Source organism: Myxine glutinosa, chromosome 1, assembly GCF_964187855.1.
Source record: "Myxine glutinosa chromosome 1, kmMyxGlut1.1, whole genome shotgun sequence".
NCBI classification, from domain to species: Eukaryota; Metazoa; Chordata; class Myxini; order Myxiniformes; family Myxinidae; genus Myxine; species Myxine glutinosa.
The window spans coordinates 296629908-296649128 of NC_136261.1; the positions used below are offsets into that span (position 1 = coordinate 296629908).

The following is a 19221-nucleotide window of genomic DNA, read 5'->3' on the forward strand; positions in this document are numbered from 1 at the left end:
CGGTCAGATCAGTCTCTTGACTGCCACTGGTAACACGTAACCCAGTGCTACCTGCACTGGTCGGGCAATCGGTGACTAAACTGGCTACCCTCCACTGGCTTGCCAGTGGGGGAGGGTGACTGCGACACCCCACAGGACTAAAAACAATACCTGTCAAAGGGCAGATGAGCTCCCTCTGGGAGCGAACAGCTCCATTAAGGAGATGTAAGGAGTAATCCAGTAAGGAGATTGTGTCTCCAAAAAAACACTCATCCGGTTGGACCGGTTCCTTAGGTAGTAAGTTGAAGGCAGCAACCGTTCAGTGGTACTACCGTTCGGACTTAGGAGCGTTGGGGTGATGCCCGGAACCATCTTACACACTCCATGTCAGGATTGCTGAATTTTGTTTCTGTCTCACTCAAACTACAGCTTTCTGTAGCTTCAATCTCTTTCTCACAAACATCATACATTTTTCATCATACACTTTTCTTCACTTCTATTTAAGGCCTGGCCTCGATGAGGGCTAGCTACATAGTCCGTGCCTGGAGCCTCCAACATTTATATATATATATATATATATATATATATATATATATATATATATATATATATATATATATATATATATAAAGGAATATGTAATTTGGCCATGGTACAGGCGGATAGCTCACCTACCCTTAGCGAAGGACATCATGGGATATTTAATATCCACCAACTAATGCCAGCAGACAGGACACCCATTTCACATCCATCTAAGGGATGGCACACACTGATGAATCACCCTGCCTGTGAAACATCGCGATGACGGTTTATAGCTGGGCCGAGATTTTAACCCAGGCGAGACTGCTTAAAGGTGAGTGTGTGTACCTCTAAGCCATCCTGCCAGCTTGCATCACTATCACTCTCTAATGATCAGTAATATAGAAGATGCCACAATGAAAAATTAAGTGTCCTTCTATCCTGGGGAAAAAATAAAATAGAAATAAAAATAACAAGCGTTACGCCGAGATCCCCCGTCGGGGAAGTGATGTGAGTTGACAAAGTGGAACACGCAGAAAACATGCTATGATATGATATTTCGCTCACAAGGGTCAGACAAACATGGAGGTGGCCATCTTGGATTTTGACATGGCGACCCAATTTTCAACAGCGTTCTTCCTTATGCCGAGATACACCACACACCAGAAGGTACTTCGCTTATTTTTCAAGATATTTCGCTCACAAGGTTCAGACATATATATGGTGGCGGCCGTCCTGGATTTTGACGTGGCGACCCACTTTACAATGGCGGTCTTCCTTATGCCGAGATACACCCACACACCAAATTAGAAGTTGGTACTTCGCTTATCTTTCAAGATATTCTTCTCACAAGATTCAGACATACATGGCGGCGGCCATCTTGGATTTTGACGTGGCGACCCAATTTTAAACAGCGTTCTTCCGTGTGCCTAGATACACCGACACACCAGATTAGAAGTTGGTACTTCGCTTATTTTTCGAGATATTTCGCTCACAAGGTTCAGACATACATATGGTGGCGGCCATCTTGGATTTTGACGTGGCGACCCAATTTTCAATAGCGTTTTTCCTTATGGCGAGATACACCCACACACCAAATTAGAAGTTGGTACATCGCTTATTTTTCAAGATATTCATCTCACAAGGTTCGGACATACATGGCGGCGGCCATCTGGGATTTTGACATGGCGACCCAATTTTCAATAGCGTTCTTCCTTATGCCGAGATACACCCACACACCAGATTAGAAGTTGGTACTTCGCTTATTTTTCAAGATATTCATCTCAAAGTTCAGACATACATGGCGGTGGCCATCTTGGATTTTGACGTGGCGACCCAATAGATACACCCACACACCAGATTAGAAGTTGGTACTTCGCTTATTTTTCAAGATATTCAGGTTACAAGGTTCAGACATACATGGCATCAGACATACATGGCGGCGGCCATCTTGGATTTTGACGTGGCGACCCAATTTTAAACAGCGTTCTTCCTTGTGCCTAGATACACCCACACACCAGATTAGAAGTTGGTACTTTGCTTATTTGTCAAGATATTCATCTCAAGTTTCAGACATACATGGCGGCGGCCATCTTGGCTTTTGACGTGGCGACCCGATTTCAAACAGTGTTCTTCCTTGTGCCTAGATACACCCACACACCAGATTAGAAGTTGGTACTTCGCTTATTTTTCAAGATATTCATCTCACAAGGTTCGGACATACATGGCGGCGGCCATCTTGGATTTTGACGTGGCGACCCGATTTCAAACAGTGTTCTTCCTTATGCCTAGATATACCCACACACCAGATTAGAAGTTGGTACTTCGCTTATTTTTCAAGATATTCATCTCACAAGGTTCAGACATACATGGCGGTGGCCATCTTGGATTTTGACGTGGCGACCCAATTTTCAATAGCGTTCTTCCTTATGCCTAGATACACCCACACACCAGATTAGAAGTTGGTACTTCGCTTATTTTTCAATATATGCAGGTTACAAGGTTCAGACATACATGGCATCAGACATAGATGGCGGCGGCCATCTTGGATTTTGACGTGGCGACCCAATTTTAAACAGCGTTCTTGCTTGTTCCTAGATACACCCACATACCAGATTAGAAGTTGGTACTTCGCTTATTTTTCAAGATATTTCGCTCACAAGGTTCAGACATATATATGGTGCTGGCCATCTTGGATTTTGACGTGGCGACCCAACTTTCAATAGCGTTCTTCCTTATGCCAAGATACACCCACACACCAAATTAGAAGTTGGTACTTTCCTTATTTTTCAAGATATGCAGGTTACAAGGTTCAGACATACATGGCATCAGACATACATGGCGGTGGCCACCTTGGATTTTGACGTGGGTTGCACCCACACAACAAATTCGAATGCGGTCCTTCGCTTACGCACGCACGCACGCCGCACGCACACATGCACGCCCGCACGGACACACGGACGGAGGGGAAAGCCATAGTCCCCCTTTCGCTCCGCTGAGCGACGGGGGACAATAATGCATTCTCACCTTTAATGGACATATGTTGTGTGCAAGAGACGAGATGGAAGGGAAGTGGTGTGAGAATGGTGAAGGGTAGGCAGGGACAGAAATACAAGTTTATGTGGCAAGGGTGCCTGGAGGGCGTGAATGGTGTTGGTGTCCTGTTTTCTGAGGAGTTTGTAGACAGTGTGGTGAGTGTGACGAGAGTGAGTGAAAGGTTGATGATGGTGAAAATGATGATTGGAAAGCTCTTGGTGAACGTCATCTCGGGATATGCTCCGCAGGTTGGTCGAAGCGATGAAGAGAAGGACAAGTTCTGGTGTGCGATGGAGAAGCTGATGGAAAACGTGAAAGAAGAGGAAGTTATTGTGGTAGGAAGGAGACCTAAATGGACATGTGGGAAGGAGTATGGATGGTTTTGACGGAGTTCATGGGGGTTACGGATATGGTGTGAGAAATGGAGAAGGTGAAAGGATTTTGGAGTTTGCTGATGGAGCTGATTTGTTGATTTGTAATACTCAGTTCCAGAAAGAGGATAATAAGCTTGTTACATACACGTCAGGTGGGTCGACGACAACCGTTGACTACCTGATGGTGCGTAGGCGAGAGAGGGGGCACCTCCGGGACACAAAGGTGATCCCGGGGGAGGAGGCTGTTTCACAGCACCACTTGGTTGTCTGCGACATAAGGGTGAAAGGTGCGAGGAGAGCTCGGCGGGTGAAGTACCAACCGAGAATGAAGGTGTGGAGGTTGAAAGAGGTGACAGTAAGGGAGGCATTAAAAGAGAGGCTGAGTAGGGTCGAGGATGATGTGGTTGAGCTTGAAAGTGGTTGGATGTCAATGAAAGCTAGTCTGTTGGGAGCCGTTGGTGAGGTATGTGGATGGACAAAAGGACCACCGAGGCACTCGGAAACATGGTGGTGGGATGATGAAGTTGGAAAGAGGATTGACCAGAAGAGGAAGAAGTTCAAGGAGTGGCAGAAGGCGAAGGGTACGGGAGCAGAAACAGCAGAGCATGAAAGTTATAAGGCAGCCAGGAAGGCTGCAAAGAAAGAGGTAGCAAAGGCGCAGGAGGCATGTAGGAAAATGTTCGGAGAACGCTTGGATTCGGAAGATGGTCAGAAAGCAGTATTCAGGATTGCAAAGCAGATAGCGAACGAGAGGTGTGATGTGATGGGGGTGAGTTGCTTGAAGGATGAAGTGGGACAAATCGTTGTCGACCCAGATGGAATTAAAGGAAGATGGAAAAGATATATGGAAATGCTGTTGAATACAGAGAATGAATGGGATGGCAACATAGAGAGCAACCCAGTTTTAGGACCGGCAGAGAAGATAACCGAGAAGGAAGTTGAGGAAGCGATAAAAGCAATGAAGGGTAGAAAAGCGGGAGGGCCGACGGGAGTTGTGGGAGATATGTTGAAGGCAGCAGGAAGTTGGGGTGTGAAGAGAATGACAGAGATCTGTAATCTGGTGGTGAAAGAAGGCCGCATTCCAGTGGTTTGGGAACTGAGTACCCTCGTCCCTCTATACAAGGGGAAAGGTGACCCTCTGGAGTGTGCTCGTACCGAGCGATAAAGTTATTGGAGCATGGAATGAAGGTATTGGAAAGGGTGTTGGAGAGGAGGATAAGGAAGAAAGTGAATATCGACGAAATGCAGTTTGGATTCATGCCAGGAAGAGGAACGACAGACGCGCTTTTCATTGTGAGGCATTTGCAGGAGAAGTACATGGAGAAGAGGAAGAAGTTGTTTCTTGGGTTTGTTGATCTGGAGAAAGCATTCGATAGGGTTCCACGCAAAGTATTGACATGGGCATTGAGGAAGTTAGGAGTGGAGGAATGGTTGATCAGAGTAGTGATGGCAATGTACAAAAGAGCGCGCACAGCTGCAAGGATGAAGGACGGGAACAGTGGTGAGTTTGAGGTGAAGGTGGGAGTGCATCAGGGGTCGGTACTAAGTCCACTACTATTTGTAGCTGTGATGGAGGTGCTGGCTCAGAACGTAAAGGAGGGTTTACCGTGGGAGTTGTTGTCTGCAGATGATCTGGTGTTGATTGCGGAAAGTATGGATGGACTGAAGGAAAAGATGAACAAGTGGAAGGAATGTATGGAGACAAAAGGTCTGAAGGTGAATATCGGAAAGACGAAGATGATGGCAAGTGGTAAAGCATGTGGTGAGGTGGAAAGAACTGGGAAGTGGCCATGTGCTGTGTGCAGGAAGGGTGTCGGAGTGAACTCCATTCAATGTACAATGTGCGCTGAGTGGGTTCATCAAAAATGTAGTGGTCTGAGAGGGTCATTAACCAGTGTGGCAGCTACATTCAAATGTAAGGTGTGCACAGAGGGAGCTGCAGATGGAAGAAATGTTGAGTTGTATCTTGGAGACGACGTGAAGCTGGAAGGTGTGAAAACATTTTGCTACCTCGGAGACATGCTGAATGGAGAAGGTGGATCAGACTCGGCAACGGTTGCTGGAGTGAGATGTGCATGGAAGAAGTTTCGGGAACTGAGTGGCATGCTGATGAGGAGGGGAGTGTCGTTGAAGCTGAAGGGAAAGGTGTATGCTGCATGTGTGAGAAGTGTTATGATTTCTGGGAACGAGACATGGGTAATGAATATAGAGCAGCAACGAAGGTTGGAAAGGGTGGAAATGCAAATGGTTCGACGGATGTGCGGAGTATCGTTGAGAGAGAGGAAGACAAATGATGAATTGCGAAAGATGATGGGAATAGAGCCTGTGATTGATGCTGTGAAGAGGAACAGGTTGAGATGGTTTGGTCATGTGTTGAGGAAGGATGAAAGTGACCGGTTGAGAAGAGTGATGGAAATGAATGTAGAAGGAAGTGGAGGACGGGGAAGACCGAGAAAGACTTGGCTAAAGATGGTGGAAGAAGAAATGCAGGCAAGGGGGTTAACAAGGAGAGATGCAGAAAATAGGGCAAAATGGAGAAGATTGTCATGGGGACTGCAAGGCTAACCCCTCCTCTTGTAGGGAAAATGGCCTTTAAAATGCATGTTGTTGTTGTTGTTGTTGTATTCTCACCCGAGGTTCAATATCTAACTTCACGGCTTCACAATCAGCCACAATGTCTCTTGGAATGACAATATTGCAAAGCTGGTCTCCAAAGCAAACCACAGACTTGGCATCCTCCATACTGCAAAGTCCTTTCTCTAAAAATTGAAATGACCTACTCTCTTACAAGACCTTTGTCCTTAGTTCAATATTAACTGCTATCCCACATGGCTCAGGCCAAGCATGACATCAGTCTCCTGGATTCTGTAAAATCTGTCACACAACATGATTGACATCTCCTGCGACAAGGTTGAAGCGCAAGGTCTGTCACCCTTACATCGCAAGCACATCAGTGGCGTTTGCTTTATTAATTTTTAACTGCATCTGCTCCGGACTAGCTAACTCTGCTCTTGAAAGATTTCTCAGCCCGCGACCCTCACCAGAAACTTCAGAATGAACGAGTCCCTCGAGCAATGCCCTCAGAGTTAAGTTTCCAGAATCCAGGCTGACTGCATACCTAAGCCCATTTGTTCCTCACTGCTTTGTGGAACCAACTTCCTGAGGCTGTTCTGTCCTATTCTTCCATCCACAGTCAGTTTAAAAAAGCAGGAGGTGCAGCATCATCTCATGAGCAGCCTTATCTTGCCTCCCACCCCCCTCCCAATCCACAATCATTCTACCGGCAATAATGGAATGTTTGCATTTCCTTTGCTCCCCTTTTGCTATTTGTTTGTTCCAGTACTTGGTGTCCAGCTCTTGCTGCACTGCCAGTTCAAACCTTCCCACGACTTTGTTCTTCCATGAGCCTTAACATTATTGGCATCTCCTGTGATGTGAGTTGATAGTGAAAAGTATATAAATTGCAAAGAAAAAGAAAAATAACAAGAAATTATTTTTTTAAAATAAATAAATACAATTTCAAACGTTTATCTTGAAGGGAGCATCAATTGAGAAAATGATTTTTGCACGTCGAAGCTTTAACAAGCAAGTTATTTCAACATCATCTGAGTTACACAAGGGGCGATTGCAAAGCTGGGCAAGAGAAGATCAGCTTGGAAACAGCATGCTGTGGTCAACACAATTTACCAGATATAATTTACCAGGCATGTGCAATCAAACAAAATGAGCCAAGAACAAAGAAAATGGACAGATAACGGCAGAAGAGCTTGAAGTAGCAATGTAGTTAAAAGTGGGATTTAGTAAAGCATATTCAGTTGGCAATGGTCATTTATATGACAAGTAGCATTTTGCAGCATCAAATAGCGACTGAGTCATCTGTTGCCTCAGCTAGAATTGTGATTGGGTTCAGGGCGTGCACGCACACGCACCACAATCATCCAACTAAAATAAACGGACAATCTTGCTGCAGCATTTGCCTTATCATTGATTTATTCAGCAATAACCACAAATATCAACCTCCTCCTAATCAATGTGCAGGTTGGATTGTTTTCAGGCTTCAGCATAAACAGTGCACACATACTACTTAGGACAAAAGTGGCGAAGAAAATAGCACCAATCACAGTAAATGAAAATTGCAATTTGGATTACATTGAATTCGCATAAATGTATGAAGTTCCCACCTTCATGATAATGCATGGGAAACCAAAAAATATGCGTGGCAAAATGCAGGCAGATAATTTGGCATGCCAGGAATGAAAAAACAATAAATAAACAAACAACAGAGCAACCTAGGAAGCATTGGTGCCATTTTCATGCAAAAAGTGACAAATGCAACAATAGTTTTGAAAGCTAATGAAGGAACTCCTAACGCATCGCATCTGGCAACAAGCAGAGGTTTGGCAAACACCAAGCGAAGAGGAAAGGCAGAAAGAAAGGTGGGACTTAGACACAGTAAGTCCCACCAAAACACACACAGACAGACAGACCCACCAAAACACACACAGACAGCCAGTAGGACTGTTGCGTTGGGCAACTTGTACAGACCTTTTTTGTGGGGCGTAGCAACCTTGAAATGGAACATCTCATCTCGCATGGCATCTGAAGGGTAAATATAAACACCAAAAGGAATAAACTAAAAAGAAATGAGAATTTTCAACATATTGAATTGAGAGAGAGAAATAAACTAGATATCTGCGATCAACAAAGCAATTGTTGAGGGTACGCTTCCCCCAACACCCACGAAACAATGATGGCCATATTATTTTAGGACCGCCATATAACCTTGACCTTCAACATCAGATCGTGTATTTGAAGAAAATGTGACCCCATCTAAAATCCATCCATAAAACGCAACATCATGGAAATTGGAGGAAAATTATTCAACTTAGGATCAAAAAAGGTTTTTGTTAATTGGGTCACAATCAGAAAAAAGCAGGTCAAGGACACCAATCAAATATCAGGCACACACTTATATGTGAATACTTATGTAAATGTGATATTTCCGTTTTTTCTTTTTAAAAAATTTGCAAAACTTTCTAAAATCCTGTTTTCTCTTTGTCATTATGGGGTATTGAGTGTAGATTGATGAGGGAAAAAATGAATTTAAACGATTTCAGCATAAGGCTGCAACATAACAAAATGTGAAAAAAGTGAAGGGGTCTGAATACTCTGTGTGTGTGTGTGTGTGTGTGTGTGTGTGTGTGTGTGTGTGTGTGTGTGTGTGTGTGTGTGTGTGTGTGTGTGTGTGTGTGTGTGTGTGTGTGTGTGTGTGTGTGTGTGTGTGTGTGTCACAGCAAATTGTGTGTGTGTGTGTGTGTGTGTCACAGCAAATTGTATGAACCCCAACACCTCATCTGTGGATATTTCTCTGATTTCTATATTTCCACGAGTCCAATTAGCATTCAGAAACACAACAATTAGGGTTAACCTTTTTGAAATTTCCACTCTTCAATCTAAATGCTGCAAATTATGTTTGGAAGAACATTTGAATCAGATTTAGCATTAGCAAAGGCAGGTCAAACAGACAGACCTACATCAAAACACACAGACACCCCAAAACACAAGACACAGACAGACAATGTCCCACCAAAACACACACAGACCAAAACACACACACACACACACACACACACACACACACACACACACACACACACACACACACACACGGACACACACACACACAGGGACACACACACACACACAGGGACACACACACACACACACAGGGACACACACACACACACAGGGACACACACACACACACAGGGACACACACACACACACAGGGACACACACACACACACAGGGACACACACACACACACACACACACACAGGGACACACACACACACAGGGACACACACACACACACACAGGGACACACACACACACACACACACACAGGGACACACACACACAGGGACACACACACACACAGGGACACACACACACACAGGGACACACACACACAGGGACACACACACACACAGGGACACACACACACACAGGGACACACACACACACACACAGGGACACACACACACACACAGGGACACACACACACACACAGGGACACACACACACACACACAGGGACACACACACACACACAGGGACACACACACACACACAGGGACACACACACACACACACACACACACACACACACACACACAGGGACACACACACACACACACAGGGACACACACACACACACAGGGACACACACACACACAGGGACACACACACGGACACACACACAGGGACACACACCCACACCCACTGCTGATACCTTTGAATTTCACCAGCATCCTGGAGGACATCATCACCGTCCAAACTCGAATCAGGTTTCCGAAACAACGGAACATAAACATCTCTAATTCAAACCCCCTTCTCCCCTTCTCCTCACCCCCTTCTCCTCACCCCCCCCTCCCCCTCACCCCCCCCTCCTCCTCACCACCCCCGCTCCCCCTCTGCCCTGGTGGTTGCGTTATAATGAACGTGACCCATTGTGCAATCACAGCTTTCACGGACAAAATGAGAGCGCAAAACAGGACACAGGTCTCAACATCACATGACATGAGCACTTTGAGCCGCACAAAAGGAGCGACGCATATCAAGGGCAGTGACCACAATACATCAAACTATTCAAAGTATATACAAGCACAAGTTCGAACACAGCCATTACTGACAAGCCGTTTCACATCACAACGTGATCTATGCGAACCATTTCCATCCTTAATCCCACTGCAACCGCAACACCGTGAATCCTTCATCCACCACAATAATTACCCCCGATTCAGCAAAGCCGGATCACCTCCCCAAACCCTCACCCAACAGGGCGCCAAACTCAGGCCTCACTTTTGCCGCTTCTCCTCCGCGGTTTGGGCATCGTCTCTTCCGGCCTCACCGAGCCCTTCTCAGGTCAGCCCGTCGCTGGAAGCTCTCCTACTCCTTCTCTCCGAGGTTTAGTGCGACAAGGCGCAAAGAGTGACGAGCAAGCGGCGGAATCGAGGGCGGATACTCGAACGTGCAGTAGTGGCATCTTTTCCTGGCACTGGGAGAAAAAGGCCGGACAAAGACAGCGCCATCTACAGTTAGCCCCCAACGTCCACGTGTCCCGAGGTGACCGAACACCGAACAAAATGTACCTCTTAAAATCCTTCAGTTTTACACAGTTTTAAATGGTTTTTTTTTTTAACTTATAATTTCCCTTTACCTTCTAAAAATATATCCAATATATAACGCCTTCATGACGTCGACTGTGGTCGTTGAAAACTGCTCTTAATTACATCGTCATGGCCGAAGGAAGCTGCACAAATGTTGCAAGCTGTCCAGCCGGGGTTCGAGTAGCTATAAACTGTCATTTGGCAGAGTTGGTGTTTGGTGTTTGTTCAGAGTAGTTGTTCAAGGTTGGTGTTTCATTGGCAGAGTGATTCATCAATGTGTGAGCCTGTACGGCCTGGCCGCTGGCACTACAATTGGTGGGCGTTAAATATCTCACGGCGTTCTTCACGAAGAGTAGGCGAGCTATCGCCGGCACCACGAGGAAATTGCAAATGCCTACCCTGCCTTCCTGTCCCATAATGCTGTGCGCGCCCCTATGTTGCGTTGGTTGTATTCACTTCCCTAGCAACGATAGCATCAACAGCGCCACAATCTAGCACGTTTATCTCGTTATTCTGACTTACTGTAATGGAACGTTACGCTCATTATTTGGCCTTGTTTACCTTTTCTCGCTTGTTTAGCTTGTCAACTGTCATATGTGGATGTGCAAAGGTTCCCTGGTAAAACGGGGCTATTTCCGTTTCCGGCGGTTACGGTAGAGTACAGATGGCACAGACGTGAAATGGGCCTGTAACCTCAGAGTTAATAAATGCACGACAATCGATCGTTGTCTGTCAAGTTATGTTACACCAACCTATAATGGCGCCCGCGCACTGCATCATGGGTATTGAAACCTCTCTATACCACTATAGTACAGACAATGACGACAACACCGACAGGACCAACAACTGCAACTCTTTGACATGATAAAATGTGATGTGATGCATAACAAATTTGGCAAATACATTTTCTCAGTGACTTAAATGTTTCAGATAATCTTACCTTTGACTATTACTGAAACATTAGTCAGAATTTCACAATGTGTGGTCTTCATGCTTATAATGGGGCCGTAAAGAACCTGCCCGGGAAAGTATGACTCCTTTCGAATCCTTACCCTAATTCACGGACCAGTGTCTGTTTGTTACTTGCGAAAATCGAAGATTTTTCAAGTACTGGTACCGTGAAATGGGGGTGAATAGGGACAGCAAGGTGATTAGGGACACAAACTGAAAAAAAGTTCGGAAACATTTTTCGCTGAAAACTGATAACCACACTGATTTGTTGATATTTGGGTTGAAAGTGTTCTCTTGTTTTTTTAAAAAGCAACTTATAGTCCCTATTAACCCCATATATGGGTTAAATAGGAAGGATTTTTATGGCTGTCCCTATTCACCACTAATACAAAAAAATAATAATGGTGGCGTTAGCCAAGGCGAGCTTCGCGCCCACGAACGCCGCGTCCATCTGCTCGGTCCAGGTGACGTCACCTTTTCCCGGCTTCCCCCGGAGGGCCTCGTGCAAGGGGCGCAGGAGGTGAACCCCGAGCCCCCGCGCGACCGCCCCCCAGAGCTCCGAGGTTAACTGACGGCCGCCGTCGGACGAGATGTCCGAGGGGGCGCCGAACCGGGCGACCCAGGTGGCGATGTCCGCCACACGCGCCCCCCCAGAATTCCCGTGCACCTGGAGGGCCAGTTTACGGGGCAAACGGATGACCCGGCCGAAGCGCCCTCTGGCGACCGGCGGCGTCCGGGGTGCAGGGATGCCAGCTGGGATGCCCCCGGCTGTACCCGGGATGGGTGCCGGACCGGGGGGCGGCGTGCCGGCGGTGCTGGGCGGTGCCGGGGGGCGGCCCCGACGCGGGGGCCGAGCCACCGGCGGTGGGTGGTCCACGTCGAGGTGGGCCGGCTTGAGTCGATCCACCGAGACGCAGTCGGGAGTACCGCCGATGTCCAAGGTGAAGAATTTCACCCCGGTCTCCAGCACGCTGAAAGGCCCGTCATACGGGGGCCGCAGTGGTGTCCGGTGGGCGTCGTGCCGGACGAAGACATACTCCGCGGTGCGAAGCTCCGGGGTGACGTGCGTGGTTGGGTGCCCGTGGTGCGCCGTCGGCACCGGGGCGAACCTCCGGGCGGTCTCCTGCAGCGCGGAGCGCTCCTGCGCCGCGGACCAAGGTGCCGTGAGGTCGTGGAGGAACTCGCCCGGCACCCGCAGCGGTTGTCCAAAGACCAACTCCGCCGCGGATGTGCGCAGGTCCTCCTTGGGCGCCGTCCGGAGGCCCAGCAGGACCCAGGGGAGCCTGTCGACCCAGCCGCCGTCGCGGAGGGTGGCCCGGAGCGCGGCCTTCAACGAGCGGTGGAACCGCTTGCACAGGCCGTTAGCCTGGGGGTGGTAGGCCGTGGTGCGGTGCAGCTGGACCCCGCACCCCCGCACGATCAGGGGGCTCCAGGAGTTCCTGGGCATGGTAAATTTTTACCATCGGTTCCTGCCCCGCATCGCCCAGCTCCTGCGCCCCTTGCACGAGGCCCTCCGGGGGAAGCCGGGCAAAGGTGACGTCACCTGGACCGAGCAGATGGATGCGGCGTTCGTGGGCGCGAAGCTTGCCTTGGCTAACGCCACCATGCTCGCGCAGCCGGCGCCCGATGCACCGATCGCCCTCACCACCGACACCTCGGACTACGCGGTGGGCGCGGTGCACGAACAATGGGTGCGTGGAGCTTGGCAACCGCTGGCGTTCTTCAGCCGGCAGCTTCGCCCGCCCGAACGCCGGTACAGTACCTTCGACCGTGAGTTGCTCGGGCTCCACCTGGCGGTCAGGCACTTCCGCCATCTGCTCGAGGGCCGTGCGTTCACGGCCTTCGTCGACCACAAGCCACTGGTGTTCGCGATGGGCAAGGTCGCCGAGCCGTGGTCGGCCCGGCAGCAGCGTCACCTCTCGGCCATGTCCGAATACACGACGGACATCCGGCACGTCGCGGGGAAGGACAACCCGGTGGCGGATTGCCTTTCCCGGTCCGTTGCCCACGCGGTCCACCTCGGCATCGACTATGCCCGGATGGCGGCGGACCAGGCCGCCGACCCCGACGTCCAGGTCTTGCGGACCGCCGTTACGGGCCTCTGCGTCACCGAGGTGCCGTTCAACGGCGTGGGCACGGCCCTCTGGTGCGACGTCTCCCTCGGGCGGCCTCGCCCCATCGTGCCCGCGGGCTGGCAGCGCCGGATTTTCGACTCCATCCACGGCCTGTCCCACCCGGGCACGAGGGCCTCCCAGAGGTTGATCGCCGACAAGTTTGTCTGGCATGGCCTCCGGAAGGCCGTCCGCGGCTGGGCCAGGACGTGCCTCGCGTGCCAGCGCACGAAGGTGCACCGACACACCCAGGCCCCATTGGCCCCGTTTGTGGTGCCGGAACGTCGGTTTGACCACGTTCACGTGGACCTGGTGGGACCTCTGCCCCCCTCGCGGGGTTTCACCCACGTCCTGACCATGATGGACCGCACCACCCGGTGGCCGGAGGCCGTGCCTTTGGCGTCAATGACGGCGGCGGACGTCGCGCAGGCATTCATCGCCACCTGGGTCGCACGGTTCGGCGCCCCCTCGGACATCTCGTCCGACCGCGCGCAGCCCCCAGTTCACCTCGGAGCTCTGGGGGGCGGTCGCGCGGGGGCTCGGGGTCCAGCTGCACCGCACCACGGCCTACCATCCCCAGGCTAATGGCCTGTGCGAGCGGTTCCACCGCTCGTTGAAGGCCGCGCTCCGGGCCACCCTCCGCGACTGCGGCTGGTCAGTGACGGCTGACCATCACGTCGGGGTCACCAATGAAGCGCGGTGCTACGCGCGTGACTTGCTACCAAGGAGGAAGCGGACAACACGGTTAAACAAAAGTGTCTTTATTGACAAGAGGTCACTGTAGCACTGGCGCGCTCCGGGCTGCGCGCCCAGTGTATATCCTGAGGCCACGCCTACCCCTCGGGCGTGGCCGCCGCCCACTTGGTGCGCGGAATGATGTCACCACGCCAGTGGGCTTTCGTGTCCGTCACAAATCAAGAAATAGGGACAGTTTGGAGAAACTTTTTATCCCATATTTTTTTCATTGGCACCGTGGTTTATATTATGGGTGCATATTATGTGCATCCATCTGAGCTATCAATTTAGCAATAAGTTGGATACTCAGGAATGTTTCTTGATTATTATTTTTTTGTATTAGTGACTGTCCCTATTCACCCGTAAAACGGGGTGAATAGGGACAGCCATAAAAATCCTATTTATTCCTATTTAACCCATATATGGGGTTAATAGGGACTATAAGTTGCTTTTTTAAAAAACAAGAGAACACTTTCAACCCAAATATCAACAAAACAGTATGGTTATCAATTTTCAGCGAAAAGAGTTTCCGAACTTTTTTTCAGTTTGTATCCCTATTCACCTTGCTGTCCCTATTCACCCCATTTTATGGGACTGTATGGTCGCGTGTGGTATTCTGTCTCTTTGTTTGTCTACATGTCAATCGCCTACAGATCACAATTTCAAACTGATTTTCTCGAAACTTCACCAAATGGTAGAGTTGATCACAAGGAAGAGGCGTATTGATTTTGAGGTTAAAAGGTCAACTTAGGCCAAATGTCAACAACTTTGTCGAATTTCTACAATCCACAATTTTCATCCGATTGACTTGCAATTTGAAGAGGATTTCCATATCAGGTTACTGAATTCCTTACCTATTATCAGGTGATGGCAATGTACAAAAGAGCGCGCACAGCTGTAAGGACGAAGGACGGGAACAGTGGTGAGTTTGAGGTGAAGGTGGGAGTGCATCAGGGGTCGGTACTAAGTCCACTACTATTTGTAGCTGTGATGGAGGTGCTGGCTCAGAACGTAAAGGAGGGTTTACCGTGGGAGTTGATGTATGCAGATGATCTGGTGTTGATTGCGGAAAGTATGGATGGACTGAAGGAAAAGATGAACACGTGGAAGGAATGTATGGAGACAAAAGGTCTGAAGGTGAATATCGGAAAGACGAAGGTGATGGCAAGTGGTAAAGCATGTGGTGAGGTGGAAAGAACTGGGAAGTGGCCCTGTGCTGTGTGTAGGAAGGGTGTCGGAGTGAACTCCAGTGAGTGAACTCAGTGTACAATGTGCGCTGAGTGGGTTCATCAAAAATGTAGTGGTCTGAGAGGGTCATTAACCAGTGTGGCAGCTACATTCAAATGTAAGGTGTGCACAGAGGGAGCTGCAGATGGAGGAAATGTTGAGTTGGATCTTGGAGATGGCGTGAAGCTGGAAGGTGTGAAAACATTTTGCTACCTCGGAGACATGCTGAATGGAGAAGGTGGATCAGACTCGGCAACGGTTGCTCGAGTGAGATGTGCATGGAAGAAGTTTCGGGAATTGAGTGGCGTGCTGATGATGAGGGGAGTGTCGTTGAAGCTGAAGGGAAAGGTGTATGCTGCATGTGTGAGAAGTGTTATGATTTATGGGAGCGAGACATGGGTAATGAACGTAGAGCAGCAACGAAGGTTGGAAAGGGTGGAAATGCGAATGGTTCGATGGATGTGCGGAGTATCGTTGATAGAGAGGAAGACAAATGATGAATTGCGAAAGATGATGGGAATAGAGCCTGTGATTGATGCTGTGAAGAGGAACAGGTTGAGATCGTTTTGTCATGTGTTGAGGAAGGATGAAAGTGACTGGTTGAGAAGAGTGATGGAAATGAATGTAGAAGGAAGTAGAAGACGGGGAAGACCGAGAAAGACTTGGCTAAAGATGGTGGAAGAAGAAATGCGGGCAAGGGGGTTAACAAGGAGAGATGCAGAAAATAGGGCAAAATGGAGAAGATTGTCATGGGGACCGCAAGGCTAACCCCACTCTAGCAGGGAAAATGGCCTTTAAAATGCATGTTGTTGTTGTTGTTGTTACTGAATTCCACCACCAATTATTTTTGAGGTCAACATCTGACAAAAGATAAACATAGGCCAAAGTTCAACTGCTTTCTAAAATCCTAAATTTTCTTCTGATTGATTTGAAATTTGAACACGACTTGCATATCAGGTCACTGAATTCAGCCACCAATTTTTTTTTAGGTCAAATTTGTTTCAACGATTCCGCAAGTATTGTGCCCTGTACAATGTCTTTCTTGTTTGTTTGTTTGTCATGCTACTCCTCTTACAGTTCTGGGTTGATTCCATCCAGACGTGCTAGATAGGATCAGCATGACCTCCTTTAGTGCATAGGGGTGTTTTTGTCTTTGCTGGTGGTATTGAGGGAGGGGAATGGGCACATTTTCTCTGTAAATGTGTATCATGTAGCACGGCCTCCATCTGGAAAAGGGTATTACAAGTCCCACCCTTTACAGTATGTGCAGTATTCCTGCCCCCACGTTTTCCAGTGCAGTGAGGTGTTTTTAATTTTGCAGTGAAAGTATTTTGGAGAGGTATTTTGAATTAGACATTTGAATAAGGATAATAGCATAACCACTCTGGCTACTCCCATAGGGAGTGGGTTCATCTGCTTCTATTGTACCATAATTTTCTGAAAATATGATCATTTTGAGATTTCAGCATGATATTTTTTTTTTTTAAAGATTTGGCAACCTCAAATATAACCGGCCTACCCATTGAAACTACTTCGGCATCACTGACGCGCTGTGTAGAGCATGGTTCACTGTGTAGAGCATGGTTCGGAGTGATCTGATGCAATATATATGTTTTTATACCACCAATAAAAGTTGCCAGTGAAGGTGGTCTGTTATCATTTATGTGCGATTAGTTATAATCAACTTTGACAATTATCGAGCATATATTTGGGTGTACATTGGTAAAACATGCTTCGTTTTGGATCCTCTACCTCTCCCTCACATACAATTTGGCATACATTCATTTAGTTACACTTCTTTCTAAGATGTGAATTCTTTTGTCTGCAGTGGATGATGAACAATTTTGTTTCGTGTCATCGTTTCATGACAATTATTCGTTTTATGTGGGCCCACATTAACAATGCCTCACAGTAGTCGTCAATATACTAAAAAACAAATCTAATTGTATAGAAATACAATGGAAGGCAATATTTGATGTAACAACAAGCTCTAAGAGAAACCACCACACTGTGAGAGGGGAGCACCCCCTACCCCAACACACAAACACACAGGTCTGGGGTCAAATCTTCACCATTCTTCCTTGCTGCCCAGGTTTGTCAGGGCAATACGGTCACGGTCAGAGTGCCGATCGGTCCCCATGGACCGGCCCCGTCCCTCTTGTCTCTGTCTGTCTCTTTTCTTTGTCTGTCTCTTTTCTCTGTCTATTTCTCATTCTCTTTTCTCTGTCTATTTCTCATTCTCTTTTCTCTGTCTCTTTTCTCTGTCTCTTTTCTCTCTCTCTATCTCTCTCTCTATCTCTCTCTCTCTCTCTCTCTCTCTCTCTCTCTCTCTGTTTTCGTCTTGTCTCCCTCTCTGTTTCCCTCTTGTCTCCCTCTCTGTTTCCCTCTTATCCCCCTCTCTGTTTCCCTCTTATCCCCCTCTCTCACTTTCTCTCCCTCTCACTCTGTCATGACCCTGACTTCGTGAAGACGGGGGTACACCATCCTGGATGTGGGAATCTCTGGGTCGCTTCTGGGAGATCAATTGGCTGTCTTCGTGCAGTGGGCTTGGTCGAGAGAACTCTTCGGGGCTATACAACAACAACACACAAACACACACACACCACCCTCACCCTCTCCCCACTTGGTTGTGTTGCTCCCTCGCGCAGATGTGCCAACAATCTTGCCACCCTCCAAACCCCCAGATGGGCCGACGTGCCTAGTTATATATGCGTTAGGTTGCTACAGTTCTCTGTTCCTCATGTCTTATCCGAAGGACGGCGCACCAGCCACACACCATAAATGAAGGGAGAAAGTTTGACTTTGCTCACACTATCTTATGACAATGTTCACTTAATATGGGAAACACGACACCTGGTTGGTCTAGCAGGATAGCTCAAATGTAAGTAGTGTACTTATATATCTAAATTTGATTCCTGATCCAATTATAAACTGTCATCCTGTTGTTACACAGTTAGGGCTTTCCATCAAAGAGTGTGCTATCCCTCAGATGGATGTTGAGCTGGGTGTTCCATCTACTGGCATTATCTGGTGGATATTAAAGATCCAAGGCTGCCAGGATGGCCGAAAGGTATACACACTGGCTTCTAAGCTGTCTAACTTGGGTTTGAATCCTGACCTAGCTATAAACTGTCATTCCAGTGCTTTTTGTTTTTTACGGCGTAGCCATAGGGCAAAGCCGTCTAGAACAGTGTTTTTCATTCAATGTGAAACACAAACATACCGATTGTTAAAATGACCATCAAATATCGAAAGCATCGGCGTTACGTCGCTTCTAATAAAACGGTATGTGCCTAACCCATATGGGGTATAATTTAGATTACAGTACATCTTCGCTCAGTTCTGTAAGTAAAACTTACCTCACTGATGTCTGAATTTCTCCAAATTTCTTTGTTTAATGTTATAAACAGCATTAGCGACTGTTTAAAAAGCTAATCATGTGTGCTTGTGGTTTATAATATTTTACAAGCCGGCTACGCCGCTGTTAGACTTCCGGTCTTGTTTTTAAACACATGGTCTAGGCTCGTGTAAGAATAGTTCAGGACACAAAATAACAAAGGAAACAGCAGGAGAAAGGGGAACATCAACAGCAGGGTGGAGGGAGAAAGTTGACAGAGAT

General features: G+C 47.9%; 1 protein-coding gene across 50 annotated transcripts in view; it reads right to left on the reverse strand.

Annotated features, from left to right (window-relative positions):
- LOC137439002 (interferon-related developmental regulator 2) overlaps positions 1-10536 on the reverse strand; it is a 61614-nt gene extending 51078 nt beyond the window's left edge. For 16 of the 50 annotated variants that reach the window (XR_013621264.1, XR_013621265.1, XR_013621262.1 and 13 more), the window contains exons 1-2: positions 9702-9811; positions 7953-8006 (exon numbers count right to left, since the gene is read on the reverse strand). Coding sequence is in view for 34 of the 50 variants with exons in the window: in XM_078767746.1 (XP_078623872.1) it covers positions 7953-8006; positions 9702-9783 (136 nt within the window). In the remaining 16 variants the exon portion in view is untranslated. The other 34 variants (XR_013621276.1, XR_013621277.1, XR_013621270.1 and 31 more) reach the window with 13 other exon arrangements.
- Between the last annotated feature and the right edge of the window lie 8685 nt (positions 10537-19221).